This window comes from Cicer arietinum, chromosome 8 (genome assembly GCF_000331145.2).
Source record: "Cicer arietinum cultivar CDC Frontier isolate Library 1 chromosome 8, Cicar.CDCFrontier_v2.0, whole genome shotgun sequence".
In the NCBI taxonomy this organism is placed as follows: domain Eukaryota; kingdom Viridiplantae; phylum Streptophyta; class Magnoliopsida; order Fabales; family Fabaceae; genus Cicer; species Cicer arietinum.
In genome coordinates this window covers 9,322,580-9,338,976 of record NC_021167.2, presented here as the reverse complement: position 1 = coordinate 9,338,976, position 16,397 = coordinate 9,322,580, and the positions used below count along the sequence as shown (strand labels likewise).

General features: G+C 32.2%; 1 protein-coding gene across 1 annotated transcript; it reads left to right on the top strand.

Annotated features, from left to right (window-relative positions):
• The first annotated feature begins 8,185 nt into the window (after positions 1-8,185).
• LOC101512272 (kinesin-like protein KIN-14R) lies at positions 8,186-14,460 on the top strand. The gene is made up of 19 exons (XM_004512509.4): positions 8,186-8,539; positions 8,930-9,228; positions 9,394-9,565; positions 9,658-9,728; positions 9,828-10,011; positions 10,289-10,398; positions 10,503-10,602; positions 10,724-10,810; positions 10,928-11,104; positions 11,222-11,495; positions 11,642-11,803; positions 11,921-12,136; positions 12,224-12,261; positions 12,385-12,548; positions 12,642-12,893; positions 13,029-13,094; positions 13,288-13,362; positions 13,467-13,532; positions 13,760-14,460. The coding sequence occupies exons 1-19, from the start codon at positions 8,374-8,376 to the stop codon at positions 14,234-14,236; spliced, it is 3,156 nt and encodes a 1,051-aa protein (XP_004512566.1). The 5' UTR covers positions 8,186-8,373; the 3' UTR covers positions 14,237-14,460.
• The last annotated feature ends 1,937 nt before the right edge of the window (positions 14,461-16,397 follow it).

Sequence of the window (16,397 nt, the reverse complement as noted above, 5' to 3'; positions counted from 1 at the left end):
TTCAAATTAAATCAATTAAATTGATTTGTATATGGGTTTTATATCATTTAAATCGATCATCCAAATTAAACTATTATACGTTATTATTATATCTTGTATAGTATATTTATCTTACAAAAATATGTTAAAAATATGTTGTATTTATGTAATTTTTTTTATAAATATATATTAATTTTTTTCATTGTAGCTTATATACTTATTTTATTTTAAGTGTATTTTTTTATATACTTTTCGCATGGTTCTTAACTTAACCAATCATGATTTTATCAAATTTATAATTTTTTCAAGGTTTGTTATAGCTACAAAAATGAGGGTTTCATATCAAGAACTATACGGAAAAATACTTAAGAAAATGCACCTAAATTTTAAAATATCAATTCCATCGAACTAAATTAAATCAATTCGTTTTTCATCGATTTAATTTGATTTGAATTTTATGAGTAAAAGATATTAAAATCAAATCAATTGTTTCGAGTTTATTTTCTCCCAACAACATAACCAAATTGACATGTTACCCCCTAAATTTCCTTATGCCTAGCTTCCATGTTTTGCAGCCATTTTAAGACCACACTTAGGGACCATTTGCTTATGCCTCCTTCACATTCGAATTGCCTTGTGATTATCAGTAAAGGCTTGGACAAAGCTGCCATTTGCATTCCTAACACCACCTTTCATATTGCCATGGCTAAGCGTGTTAAATTGTCCTTATCAAGGTTACTCAGTAAGTGAAACACAATCTCAATGACAATATGTGTGGGGATTAATCTTACTAGACCTTTGATACCGCAAGTTGAGGTGAGAAGAGATGTTCTCAATTTGAAGTATATAAATGGTTACATTCAGTTTGTTTCAGTGTTGGGCTGTATGATCATCATGTGAAACAATGTCATATCAATAATGAGTATGGAGGAGGCCAAGGTTTCAAAAAAGGAAGATAAAGACGCATTGATAAAGGAAATTAATTTTCAAGATTTAAGGAGCAATAATGATAGCCGTCAGAATGGATGGAATTAATGAGGAAAGTGAAAACCATGAATTAATTTATTGGTTGTGGATGATTATCAAGCAGCTTGCTAGGAAGAAAAACTAGGGAGGTGCTTTTAGTAAAACAAAATGGAGCAAAATGAGACACAACTAAGGAAGAGGCCCAAATCAAACAACATGCTAAATTTCAGGACTATTGGCTTTCGTACTCTCCAATTAAACTTGTACTCTCCAATTAAATTTTTTTGATTGAAATACCCAAAATAACCTTAAGAAAATTAGTAAAAATAAAAAAAAATGAAAAATGAAAACAGTTGTACCCCCACATTGAAAAATCCGAAAAAGTGAGTATTGAGGGAAAAACAATTTACTGAAAATTTCAAAAATGAAATTTCTGGGAAGGTTCACCAGAAATTTGAAAAATCCGGTATACATTTTCAATACCGGAAATTTGAAATTTCCGGATGGATTCTCGAAAATTTCAAATTTCCGGTATGTTCACCAGAAATTTCATTCCTCTTTGAAATTTCCGGTACAATGTATATTTTTTTAATTTTTTTGTTTTATATAATTTTTTTAATTTTTTTTATTGAATTTTGTTAGTGAGGACTAGAGGAGCAAAAACTGACGTTGATCGTTCTCGAGTTCGACCTCCTACACAATCAAATAGGAGAGATGATGTTGAAAAAAGAAGAAAGGCAGGCGCCCCAGGATGAGCATCCCCAACAAAATCCTGTGTTTGATGAAGAACAGGATGACCAGCCCCAGCAAGATCATGTGTTTGATGATGAACATGATCAGCAGCAGCAACAGTTTGATGATGAACATAGTCAGCAGCACCAGCCTGAAGAACTCATATTTCCTGGAGGTCCTTATGATCTTTCTGTCCTTAAAGATTATGAGCACCATATTGCAATTAATGTGTGGAATGGACAGGTTAGTAAATAATTTATTTTATTACATATTATAATATATTTGTAGTATAAATTATTTTATTACATATTATAATATATTTGTAGTATAAATTATTTTATTACATATTATAATATATTTGTAGTATAAATTATTTTATCATTTACCTGCTCAAATAGATCATTGGATTACTATATCTGGATTACGTCCTCTAAGAAGATGTAGTTTGCATATGATTGACGGTAATATGATATTTGCTTTTGCTGAGAGATGGCATGCAGAGACTAGTTCATTTCACCTGCCATTCGGTGAAATGACTATTACTCTTGACGACGTTAGGGGTCTTTTGAGCATCCCATGTTCTTGAGAGTTTTTCACACCTCCCGCAAATGTCAATGAAGATTTGGCAATTGCTGCTGCTGTTGAGTTGTTGGGAGTTGCATATGATGAAGCTGTCACTGAAACTAGGACCTATAGAGGTGCCTCGTATAGTTTTGAGTGGTTGAAAGAGGTATTTTTCAAGAAACTTCATGAAGGACGATATGACTGTGCAGCGAAGGCATACCTACTTCATTTGGTAGGGTGTACCATTCTAGTTGATAAAAGTTTTACCCTTGTATCTGTAAAATATCTGTTTTTGTTTCAAGACCTTGATACTTGTGGTAAATGGGCATGGAGACCAACTGCACTTGTTGTGTTATATCACTATCTTATAGTACATTGCCTACAACCAAACAGATTGGAGGATATTTATCTTTATTTTAGGTACTATTTATATTTATTATACTTATTATTATTTGTTTAATTATTTCATCACCTTAATAATTTTACTATATTTCAATTATTTACAGACTTGGATTTATGAACATTTTCCTGATATTTGTAAACGGGATATGGATGAGTTTATCTCCTCGATGCCACAGATGTTTCGTTGGACTACAAAACAAACATTTGGACACGTTGCATATTATAGGGTAAAGTTGGATGCTTTGAGGGATACTGATATTATCTGGACGCCGAATTACGACGAGAACTCTATGACATGATTTCAGTCTGTGTCATTGTTTACAGGATACATTCGTTGGTGTTCCATGATGGTTCCGTATTTACCAGAGAGGTGCATACGACAGTTTGGGTATACTTAACACATTCCTCCTACATCACCGATGCTTGTTGTACGTGATGTTGACGTTGAATGGAGTATGTATCGGAACTCTGTACGATCACTTCGAGCTAAATTGCACCCAACTGCATATCCACATGAGTGTGTTGAGGGATACATCCAATGGTATTATAGGATATCTCATCCTCGGATGATCTCTTATGTTGCTGCATATGTTGGTCCTAGTTATGATGCTGATGCTGATACTGGTCCTGATCTTGGTCCTGATGCTGGTCATAGTCATGATGTTGGTCCCGATACTAGGTGTACACGGTGTCACGCAATTGTTGGTCTTATACAGCAGAGTTTAGACTTACATATGGGTGGTCCCGAAGATCAGATGTGTGTCTTATTAGAGAGAGCTTTACACATTTCTAGAGGAAGAGATTATCAGTAGTATTATAATTGTATTATTCAGACTTATTTTACTATTCGCGACTTAATTATTATTCAGACTTATTTAATTAGTGGCTTATTTTATTGTATTATTCGTAACTTATTTATTATTCAGACTTATTTTATTATTCGCGACTTATTTATTATTTAGAGTTATTATTTGCGACTTATTTAGTTGTATTATTTGTATTTAATATTTATTTAAGGTGTCAATCATATAAATTTCAAACATATCATTTAAAGTGTCAATCATATCATTTAAAGCATCATAGAACACTTAATTGAAAACAAAATTGACAATCATCTAAATTGAAAACAACATTTAAATCATCTGAATTGAAAACAACATTTAAAGTGTCAATCCTATCATTTAAAGCAACATACAAATCAAAAGTGTCAATCATCTGCCAAAGACATATAATCTAAATTATTTTCTAAATCTAAAGAACCCCAATGTTGTAGACGTCCTGCATAAGCGATAGCCCATGATGTAGACCCATCACTACGATGGTTCTTCCAATGCCATGCAAGTGGAGGTAACAAACATGCAGATTTCAATTTAACTTGAACCCAATGATTTTCGTTAACAAAACCAATGTTGATAACACGATCACGTGACAAATCTCCATTATGTGCATCCCTCAATGGGAAAAAAGTCAAACAAAAAGTTTTCGCCAATGTAACAAGAACGAGATTATATTTTGTTGCTATCACGTAACTCATATCAGGAATAATCATCCACTTCTCGTCGGCTTGGTTTTCCAACTCAGTTACAAGTAAAGACTTTGTCACTTCTTGCAAACGTTCATTGAATAGTGCAACATATAAATCAGGTTTGGACTTAATCTCTGTATACAACTGTCGACGTACAATGCTCTAGTATTCTTCACCATGACCAAGTAAAGCAACAATATCACGATATCCACAGTTTCCATCTGCTTTAACATTAACTATGTCTTCAATATATGGATGAATTAAAGGAGGAAACTCGTGGAAATATTTTTTAACCTGATGGGAGACTCGTTTGGATGTTTTATGGGAGACTTGTTTGGATGCTTGCTGGGAGACTTGAGTATCAACATGCTCAAAGTATGATGGGTTGCGATATATGTCATATCCCTTCGGCTTATTGCCTTTTTTCTTCTTAACACCACATTTTGTTTTGATTTTATCCACTGGTGCACACATTGATGTTGTCTCCGGATATGCTATTTCACGCAACTTGCTCTTTAATGCCCTTCTTCCAGAAATATTAAGTGTTTTCCATGTTTTCCAAATTATATTCATCTCCGATGTAATGTCCAACTCTGAATCATTTGTCAACTGTTCTTCCTCTTGATCACTATTCATGGTTAATTTCCTCCAATGTATATGAACAACATCTAATGGGATTGGAACACCTTCCAGCTTGTATCGTGCCAACTCACATGCACAAGGTAATCCATGAGTGTTTCTAAGTATACAACAACACACATCTTTATCGTTACCCACATAGCTGACTCTCTTGTATTCATGAACAATATCACCTAAGGCTTTCTTGGATACAACCCAAGTCAAATTTTCAAAGAATGGATTGTTGTGTATATGCTCTTTGCGACCCTTACTTATCTCAAATGAACCTTTTATCTTAATAATTTGAAACTTCAACATGTCATTCATACCATTCCATGCCTTACAAAAATCTCCTTTATTGTGTTCCAAAAATCTCTTCAATGACCAATGAGCAGACTCAACCATAATATTTAAACAAAAAAAATATAAAATGTGAAGTTTTAATCATATATCATGCATAAAATAAAATACAAAATGTGAAGTTTTAATGACATACCTATTAGTCGTAGTATTTTCTAGATGCAGTACTCAATTGGTCCATGCTTCAACAAATATTTCCTTATGCGGATTCAACCATGTGTCTCTGACGTAGTCAAAGAAAATAATATTATCGACACATGCTTGCTCAAACATTTGCAAAAGTTCCTCGTACTCATTCTCTTCAGAACAATAAACAATTTTCCTCCACAACTCAAGAATGAGTTCTTGCATGTCTTTCTTTAATATATATTGTTTGCATTTGCCTCCAACATTTTTGTTAATATGAAGCTGACAAAGTAAATTTGTTGAAGATGGAAATACAAATTCAATTGCATTCATTAAAGCAAGTTCTCTGTCAGTCACAATCACATGAGAAAATGACGTGTTTGAAACAAACAACTCTTTTAACTTCTCCAATGCCCACCAAAAGTTGTCTTGACGTTCAGAATCCATATAAACAAATGCAACATTAAATGTCAACCTAGTTGAAGTTACACCAACAATTTCAAACAATGGTAATCTATACTTGTTGGTTTTGTAGGTGCTATCCATGATCAATACAAGAGGGAACATGTTCAACAAAGTTATGGAACCTGGGTGCTTCCAAAACATATCCCTCACAACGTTGGAGTCCTCATGAGTCCTACTCCAACAAGTATATTTCTCCACTTCAAGTAACTTCAACAAATGTTGCATATCAGTTATAGGTCCTTTTAAATTATTCCTGTATGTACTTCGTCGCTTGTAAATTTGATAAATATTAGTCACATTCTCCATATCTCGATCTCTCAAAGATGACAAGATGTGTCTCGGTGCAACGTGATATTTTGTCAACTCGTCAACATCTTTCTTATCTTCTTCTGTTAAGCATCCCATAAAAGTATTATTCTCAAAAGTAGCTACTAACTCATGGTTGTGAAGTCCACAGATTAAACTAATAATCCATCCTTCAGCATTTTTCAATGGTCTCGATCTAAGTTAAACGGATATCCACACCTTTTAGTTGAAGTACTTGTGTTATTTTTATTTGACTTATATTGTCCACCTCTATCACCACCAAGAATTAATTTTGACTTTCTTCCTCTCTTTCTAGTCTCTACGTCTGATCGAGTAAAGATAAATGCTACTCGATTTTGTTGGCCGGTCTCTCTTGCCCATGATATGACAGCTTCTCGTGACTCAAAAATTTGATCAGTTGTAAATGTTTCAGTTAAATCTATAAATATTAGTTGTGTGTTTTTCATCCCTATTTCAAAAAAAAAAAAAAAAAGACAAATTAAAAAAATAATAAAAAAAAAAATTTATTAACTACCGGATTTTTGAAATTTTCGGATTAACCTAACTACCATATTTTTCAAAAATTTGAAATTTCTGGTAGCTTCCGGAAATTTCAAATATCCGGTATTGAAAATGTAACTACCGGAAATTTCTCTGACCAAATTTCCGGTATTACAAATAACTACCGGAAATTTAGTTGCCAAAATTAAACCTACCGAAAATTTCGTTGAGGGTGTGAAATTTTGGAATTATTTTTTTTTTACCACTCACGTGAATGAATTTATTAAGAATAAAATTGAATTTTTAACAAATTGGGGGTACAAGTTTAATTGGGGGTACAAAACCTAACATTCAAATTTCAGAAATGGCAAGTAGTCCTCCGTGTGGGCTGAGATTTATGGATGTTAACAAATTGGCCCGTAATACACAAGCTACAAGAAAGAGTATAAATTATAGAAATTCACTTTTCACACTTTCATTCTCAAAACATATGATTTTTTTTTTTTTTTTTTTAATTTGATAGTCAATTTTTTTTTAAAAAAAATTTAGAAGATTTTTGAAACTTTGCGATGCAGTTTTTTTTTTTTTTTTTAATTTTATAAAAAATTCGAAACTTCGATAATGCAATTTTTCAAAAAAAAAGTTCAAAAATTTAAAAATTTAAAATTATCAAAATATTAATAATTTAGAAATTTTTGACTATCAAGTAGTAAGATGTAAAATGATATATGATATTTTCAAGTATTTTGAGAGGATAGAAGGGAAAGGTGAGGGAATTAAATATAGATTTCTCTATAAATTATTGACTGAGCCCATACTTTAGAGCTTAGGGAAGTGACATATAATTGTTTAAGTCACACTTAAAGAAAAGTAAATGTAAATATTTTTTTAAGTGTTTTTTAAATTTCAAGGTCTTCATTATCTTTAATTGAATTTGTCATATTTTTTTTATGCATCAACTATAAACATATATTCTATGATAATTTTTTTTATTTTTTAAATATTTATTAATAACAAATATATATTCCATATTTTTTAATATTTATCAATGACAAATATATGTCTCATGTTTTTTTTTATATATAAGTGATAAATATTTATATCATGATTTTTTATATTTACCACCTGAAAAATATTATCAATTTTTTTTTTCATGTATCAATGATAATTATGTAATTCACATTTTTTAATTACAAAATAATTCTATGATTTTTAAGTCAATAAATCTGTTAAAGCTTTAATGTTAGACACCAGTTATGTAATTTTTCATTGAAATTATAAATCTCTCTTTATATAATTATATTATTGTTTTATTAATGGATCCAATAATACTTGTGCTTTAAATATCAGTTATTTAGATGACAATTATGTTTTTTATTTTATTAATTACAATATTTATAACATGCAATATTTTAAATGTTAATTACTTTTATCTCCTTATTAATGATCCAATAATAAAATTAATTAAGACAATAATGTAATTTTACTAATGCTTATTTTCTTAATTTTAAATTGATTGCTGGTTAGTAGTATATCAAAATTCCATCCAAAAATACTGTCGCAAATTCCATCGAAAATTAATAACTTTCTAATTTAGGTAATAAGAAAAAAGGTAATAGGAAAAGTAAAGGCAAAAGTTTAACGTTCGGTAAATGCAAACGACATTCAACGGTAACGAAATTCAAATTTGAACGATCCTATCGCTCACCCAAGCTAGAACCATTGTCTAATCTCTCTCGCTCTTCAATTTTTTTTTCTGTCACCAACAATTTGCTCTATTTCCATCTCACTCTAAATTCCTTCTTCATTGCAAAAGACTCCGTCTTTACATGGATCGGATCCAATCCAACGATTTTCAGAACTACCCACAAACCCTAATTTCAGACCAGAAAGATTCAGTGATGGAAGATGCCCAAGACTCCTTGTTCGATTCCATCATTTGTGATTCCACTTCAAGAATAATTCCAACTGGGTTTACCAGATCTCAAAACGCAGGTTAGAATCTCCCAATTTGAGTTTATCATTTTTACACACATTAGGATGAATATATGAAAATTTGATTGGAAAAAAAAGGTTCATTTTTCACTCTTTCTTAAGTCCATTTTTCAGTTACACTTAAAAGAGAGTTGTTTCTCAATCGAATTTCAAATTTTTTCAATCTATTCTCTCTACTCACAAAATTGTTGGCTGGCTGTGGCTATTATACAGTAAATTAGGGTTAATTGGGGCTTTAGAATTCTGGTTTAGGTTTTGATAAATTGTAAATTCGGCTAGTTTGAAAAATGTATCTTAAGTATGAAAGAACTTAAGATTAATACTTAAGTATTAATGTGTTGAATCAAGTGTGATTTTCTTCTTCTTTCTAATGTGTATCTATTGAAGCAGAGGAGTGTGTCATGTTTGTAAATGCGGGAGGAGAAGCGTTTAACGAAGCAGATGATGGAGTAAAATTCCTCGGTGATACCTTTTATGATGGTGGCAATGTTTTTCGCACAAACGAGCAAATAGTGGCAGGTGGAGATTACCCATCTATTTATCAATCAGCTAGGGTGGGAAGTTTTTGTTATAGAATTGATAACCTTCCACCTGGAAACTATCTTGTTGACCTTCATTTTGTGGAGATCATTAACATAAATGGGCCAAAAGGAATGAGGGTGTTCGATGTATACATACAAGAAGAAAAGGCAAGCTTTTCCACACAAACTATACCTTTTTGTTATGATTTTACTACATTTGAGTTGAGAAACTTATACATATAATAGCTTGAACTCATTTTTTTGTTTACTCAAATAATATTACATAATATAGCTTGACCTCATTTTTTATTTATTCAAATAATAATATGGCAGGTTCTATCTGAATTGGACATCTATGCAGTTGTTGGAGTCAACAAGCCACTACAATTGATTGATTCTCGGGTCACTGTGAAGGATGATGGGGTGATTCTCATAAGATTTGAAAGTATAAATGGAAGCCCAGTTGTTAGTGGGATTTGCCTTAGGAGAGCGACAAAGGCGTCAGGTACTTAATTTCTTTTTACTGTGCTTGAATAATTTATCCAGTGGAATTGATGTTACTCAGCAACTTGTTGTCTTCAATATTTTGTTAAACAGTTCCACCAGAGATAAGTGATTTCATAAAATGTAACTACTGTGCTGCGCAGATTGAAATTCCTTCATCACAGGTTAGAGGTGAAAACTAGTTGATAAGTGTCTGTTTGAGGTGTGAAGTATCATAGACTCACAACATTTTGTGTTTCCTTCTTTTTATTGGAATGTTTCAGATGAAATTTATGCAGACAAAATCTACGGCTAAGTATGAGAATAAGATAAAGGAGCTCACTATGCAGTGTGAGCTCAAGGCAAAAGAATGCTATGAGGCGTGGACTTCATTAACTGAAACCAGTAGAAAAATGGAAAAAGTTCAGACAGAGCTTGATCAAGTGACATTTAAGTCACTCACTACCGGTATGCTTTACTTTTACACGGTCTTCCAACAAGAGAAGTATGGAAATTAGAGTCTTTAGAGAACTTTCTCAACTTGGTTAATGAGATTTGTCGTCATGTATATGTAGGAGCTTGAAGATCTGATTATTTAATTTGCTATGCTTATGGTCGTAAATTGTGATAAAATTACCACAGTTAGATGTGCTCGTGTATCAATGCCATCACAAAGCTTTTTAAATTTCAATTGTTTATGGTTCCAAGTCAAAATATTCCTAATTTTATTGTCAATTTCTGTCAGAACAAACTGTGGAGAAACAGGCCGAGAACCTGAGGAGTATTTCTAACAAGTATGACCTTGATCAGAAGAAATGGGCTGAAGCGATTACCAGTTTACAGGAAAAAGTAAAGGTAAATGGCAAGTTTATAAAGAGTGATGCTTTAAGTTACCATCCCCCTTCTTTTATTATTCGCAGGAACACATTAAGAATATATGCATTCAATTTATTTTGCAGTTGATGAAGAGTGAGCAATCTCGGCTTTCCCTTGAAGCCCATGAATGTGTCGATTCAATCCCTGAATTAAACAAAATGGTTTTTGCAGTACAGGAATTAGGTATGCTTCAGTTACATTATTCAATCTCCATTTTTCTTAGTTTAAACTGAAGAGTTGCTCTTAATTTAAAGTTTGGAGTATGAATAGTCAGTGTTAAGGGACTAAAAATTATTTTCTGCAGTTAAGCAGTGTGAAGATCTCAAGGTGAAATACTATGAAGAAATGACACAGAGAAAGAAGCTCTTCAATGAAGTTCAAGAGGCTAAAGGTATAATATCATGTATACATATTCTCCATAGTATAAGTAGACTTTGTTGCTATTTGAAAAGAATTATTACATGTCAAAGGTAATAAATATTAATACGCTTCTCTTATGAATACCTAGGGAACATTAGAGTTTTCTGCCGTTGTCGACCACTAAATAAGGTTGAAACATCAGCTGGGTGTACAACTGTTGTGGATTTTGATGCAGCAAAGGATGGATGCCTTGGAATTTTGACTACTGGCTCCACCAAAAAATCTTTCAGATTTGACAGGGTTTATACACCAAAAGATGATCAAGGTAGCAAAGTGTAATATGTTTGCTTGACCAACATAAGTCATTATTTACACGATTCATATTATTATTATTTGCACAATTGGAAGTGTTTTAAAAGACGGTGTTTACTTTGTTTGACAGTTGATGTTTTTGCTGATGCATCATCAATGGTAATCTCTGTGCTGGATGGCTACAACGTTTGCATCTTTGCTTATGGACAAACAGGAACAGGAAAAACATTCACCATGGAAGGAACACCGCAGAATAGAGGAGTTAATTACAGGACTCTTGAGCACTTGTTTAAAGTCAGTAAGGAAAGGAGTGAAACATTTTCATATGATATATCTGTTAGTGTGCTTGAGGTTTATAATGAACAAATTAGAGACTTATTAGCTACAGGACCAACATCAAAAAGGTAATTCAGTTGGGTTTGTCATTGATTTTCCATTGGTATAGTAATTATTAATGCTTTGTCAAGCATGCTAGAATGCGCAATAGTACTAGTCTGAGTAGGAAACTAGTAAGCTGAAATGAAATGAATTCTCTTGAAATTGCTATCAGATTGGAGATAAAACAAAACTCTGAAGGACATCATCATGTTCCTGGTGTTGTCGAAGCGAAGGTCGATAACATAAGTGATGTGTGGAAGGTACTGCAGGCTGGAAGCAATGCTAGAGCAGTTGGAAGTAATAATGTTAATGAGCATAGCAGTCGATCCCATTGGTACCAAGCTCATGCATTTTTTTCCCTATTTCATTACAATTTCTTGTCTAGGACCTCTACATAGATGCCAACTTTTCTTTTTCTATACTTACCAAATATCACTTTTTTCTTGTTCAGCATGCTATGTATAATGGTAAACACTAAAAATTTGATGAATGGCGAGCGTACCAAGAGCAAGCTTTGGCTTGTGGATTTGGCAGGTAGTGAGAGACTTGCAAAGACTGAAGTGCAAGGGGAGCGACTTAAAGAAGCACAAAATATTAATCGATCTCTTTCTGCTCTTGGAGATGTGATATCTGCTTTAGCAGCCAAAAGTAGTCACATTCCGTATAGGTATACCCACCGTTCTCTTTATTGTTACCCATCGTGATATGTAAAAATGTAAGTTTCAATGATGCTATTTTCTTTTGGAGGTTTCAGGAACTCTAAATTGACACATTTACTCCAAGACTCACTAGGTATGTCTAGCTATTTCAGCTTTCTTTTAGTTTCTTGTTCATTTTTTACTAGTAAGATCCAGTTTCTGTAGGATTGATTATATTGGTAAATTTTGATGCGTATTTTTGTGTCTATATTGGCAGGAGGTGACTCAAAAACTTTGATGTTTGTACAAATAAGTCCATCAGACCAGGACGTAGGTGAGACTCTGAGCTCACTTAATTTTGCAACTAGAGTGAGGGGCGTTGAGTTAGGTCCTGTTAAGAAGCAAATTGATACAAGTGAACTTCAAAAGACAAAAGCAATGGTAGGATGCTGATCCTTACTAGAACATATTGAATTTATTTCACCATCTTTTATAGACAAATTTATGTGTTCTTTCTTTTACACTTTGGCATAGCTTGAAAAAGCGCGAAGTGAGTGCAGAAGTAAAGATGAATCAATGAGGAAACTAGAAGAAAGTTTGCAAAGCATTGAGAGTAAGGCCAAAGGCAAGGATAATATCCACAGAAATCTACAAGAAAAGATTAAAGAACTTGAAGGCCAGGTTGAGTTGAAATCATCCATGCAAAACCAATCGGAGAAACAAATTTCTCAATTATGTGAAAAGTTGAAGGGAAAAGAAGAAACCTGCTGTACTCTCCAACATAAGGTTCCTTTTCATATTCAAGATTGCTATTTGACATGTGGCTCATCTATACATTATTTAAATAGCATAGGTTATTTGCCTTGGTTAATGGGTCTTTTGACATTCATGTCTCTAACTTGATACTTACTTCTACTGAAGGTCAAAGAGCTAGAGAAAAAAATAAAAGAACAACTGCAGTCAGAGACAGCGAATTTCCAACAGAAGGTCTGTAACACATTTGGAAAACTGCTTCCTCCTCTCTTATCTAATTCCTAATTCTTGGCAAAACTTAAGCATAGAGCACCTGACATCATCTTATGAGATGGTGCATGTTTGGAGAAAAGTTTACCCTTCTTCGTTTGACGGAACAGTTAGTTTGGTCCAAATAAAGTTAAGTCAGTTCTTGTATGTTATGCAGGTTTGGGATCTAGAAAAGAAGCTGAAAGATCAGTTGCAAGGGTCTGAGTCTGAATCTTCCTTTCTAAAAGATAAGGTTGTCAAATGACTAGAGTTGCTCTTTTAGTATCTATTCTGCGTGCATGTTAAAGGAATATTTTCAGTGACCTCTTTTTATGTTCATTGCTTCATATTCTTCAGATCAAGGAGCTTGAGAGAAAACTGAAAGACCAGGAGCAGAACTCAGAAACCTTGCTTAAACAACAGGTAATAATATGTTAAATGTTTGATATTTGTTAACAGTCACATTCACAAGCTTACCATGAGTGAAGGAGAGTATTAGTAATAATAGCCTTATATGTCTAAACTCCCTCTATACATTGAAAGGATTACTATTATTTGTTTTTGCCATTTTTCGATCTCTGGCATCTGTTGAGCGAGTTTGTTTTATTTTTATCTTCATTGAAAATTCACGCGACAATGTGTCATTGCAGGTGAAGGAACTAGAAGATAGATACAAAGAGCGAGAGCAACAGTGGCAACAAACTCATTGCTATGTTGAAGCAGTAAAGGCCACACCTGACATAGGTAAAAGCCGTGGAAGCGATGGATGTCCAGAGGAGATTGAGACTCGCATTTTATGCAGTTCAAACACAGTAAACCGCCAGATAATTCAAGGTTCTGCTTTGTTTAAAGGGAATGATTCTACTCATCAGATGAGAAATAGAAGGCAGTTCAGAAGCAATGAAATTGAGAACCATTTTGCCGTTCCATCATCCTCTTTACATGATCGAAAAATCACGAGGAAATCTGACCCACCTAAAATTGTAAGGACTGGGAGACTAACAACAACAAAGCAGCCAGTCCTTGCTAGTCAAGTTCCCTTGTCTCATAAGAGAGCTAGCACAAGCAGAGATCAAGCTCAAGGAGTTAAAGAGAGGGAAAGTAAGAAGAAAATATGGTCAAGATAGGAGAAAAATCTCAATCTCTCTTGAAACAACATATTGGATATTGGATATTATTTGTGTAATTTTTACGTAGAATCTCCATCTTCTCTTATGAAGTTATGATGAAAGCATGATTTGAAGTTGATTGTTTTCTTTGTTTGGAAAGTACAATATACATGGTCATGATTATGTCATATTGAATGTACAATTTTACACTATCTCAAGTAATGGGTATTGTTTTGTAACTATGTTTTCTGAGACGATATTATTTAGACACATTTATTTAATAAATTCAAATTGTCTACTTTTGAATTATCTATTTTTGATAACTTTATCCCTAAGTTATTAAATGTGGATGATTCTTATTTATCTTTGAACGATTTCAAGTTGATAACAAAAGTAATATTAAAAAGTGATATAAGAGCATACTTCTATGCAACTCTTTTGTCATTTTTTTATTATAACACAAATTTAGATTAGAGGAGGCATACTTCCATGCAACTTTTGTTGAATTGGATGCAGTTTGTCAAAAAAGTTGGAATTAACATGTAAAGAAATTTTTGGAATAATAAATAGATTTTAAAATATCTTTATTAACAATAATAGCCTAAAAATGTGAGTAATGCTTTCCTCTTGGTCACCATTTCTGTTTTATTCAATTCTTAATTTCGTCCACTGGTATTTGGACTACTGTATGAGAAGATTCAAAATCGATATCCTAGACCAGCCACCCTACCATTGAACTTCTTGTGCTTTTGTCCACTTAATTCTATCTTTTCATTTTCCACTTTCAAACTTATCTTCATTATTTTTGTTTAATTATCTTTGTTTAACGGAAAATATTTGATATACACCCATACACTTAGTATACATCTTGAGTGATAAAAAAAATAGATAGTGTGACGTGATACGTCAGTAGTAATATAATAGAAGAAAAAAAAATGAAGTGTTGAATAAGTACTTCAAAAATTTGAGGTGTACATGTATGGTATTTACTAACATCTAGCTTGTATTTGAGCCTTCATAAAATCACGTCCAATTCATGCTTTTATATATAAGCCATTAATGGAAGTTTCTCAATAACACAACCAAATTTACATTGAGATAAGAAATTTATCGATGAATTGCTAATCCAAACATATGCATAATCAGTTTTTCACAATGCCTAACAAGCTATAATTAAAAAATAGTTAAACATACTCAATGACCTAATTTTCTAATTAGGCTTTAATTTATTTTTTCATTATATCATTATTAATGTTTTTGAAGTGTTGTATTAAACTTAACCTTATCAAGCATTGTGTGGCAAGCAAATTAGATAATCATGGTCAGACATTCAATTCTACAAGCCATAATGATCAAAGATTCCATTCCTAGATGTAATTCTTTATCAAATTAATTTCAGATGTACATCTTTTAATTAATAGTTCATAAGTTTGTTGGGTATGTTTAACTTAATTATCTTTTCTAGGTAAATGGATTGTGGAAGTGGAAATATTGTCAAAAAATGGAAGTGGAGATGTTTGGGCCTGTTTAAAAAGTGATTTTAAATTCTGTTTTCTATTTTTGAACTAAAAAAAAATCTGTTGGATGAAACTTTTCTATCAAAATTATTTTGCAAAACTGACTCCTGTTTTATCATTTTAAAAACTAAAAAATAAAATTGACCTATTGATGTTTTTTTTTTTCCCATTTATGTCTTAGTCAAAAACAAGAACAACATGTTGAGAATAATATATTTCTACCTAGCCTAATATATTTCAACTCTTTATAATTATTAGTATCAATTATAATTTATATAGTTAATCATTTATTATGAAATTAAGTCTCTATAATTAACCTTTTACAATATTAATTTGGTTTCAAAGTAAAACATTAATCAACTGAGTTTGTTAAAAAGATGAATGTGAAAACAACCAAAACCATTGTAGTTGTATATATTTTATTTGTTTCACAATGTTTATTAAAGGTTATAGTGATGTAGAACTCGAGTTAATATTACCACTAAACAACAAATGAAGTATTAAAATTTATAAAATGATGTTATAGATATTTGTTAAACAACTAACTCGTCCAAAATTATTTGACAGATACGAATATAAAATATTTGTATTCTCAAAAATTATTTGAGAGAGTATATTAAACAATTAAAACAAATTTAGTCACGAACTATAGTTCTCGAGTG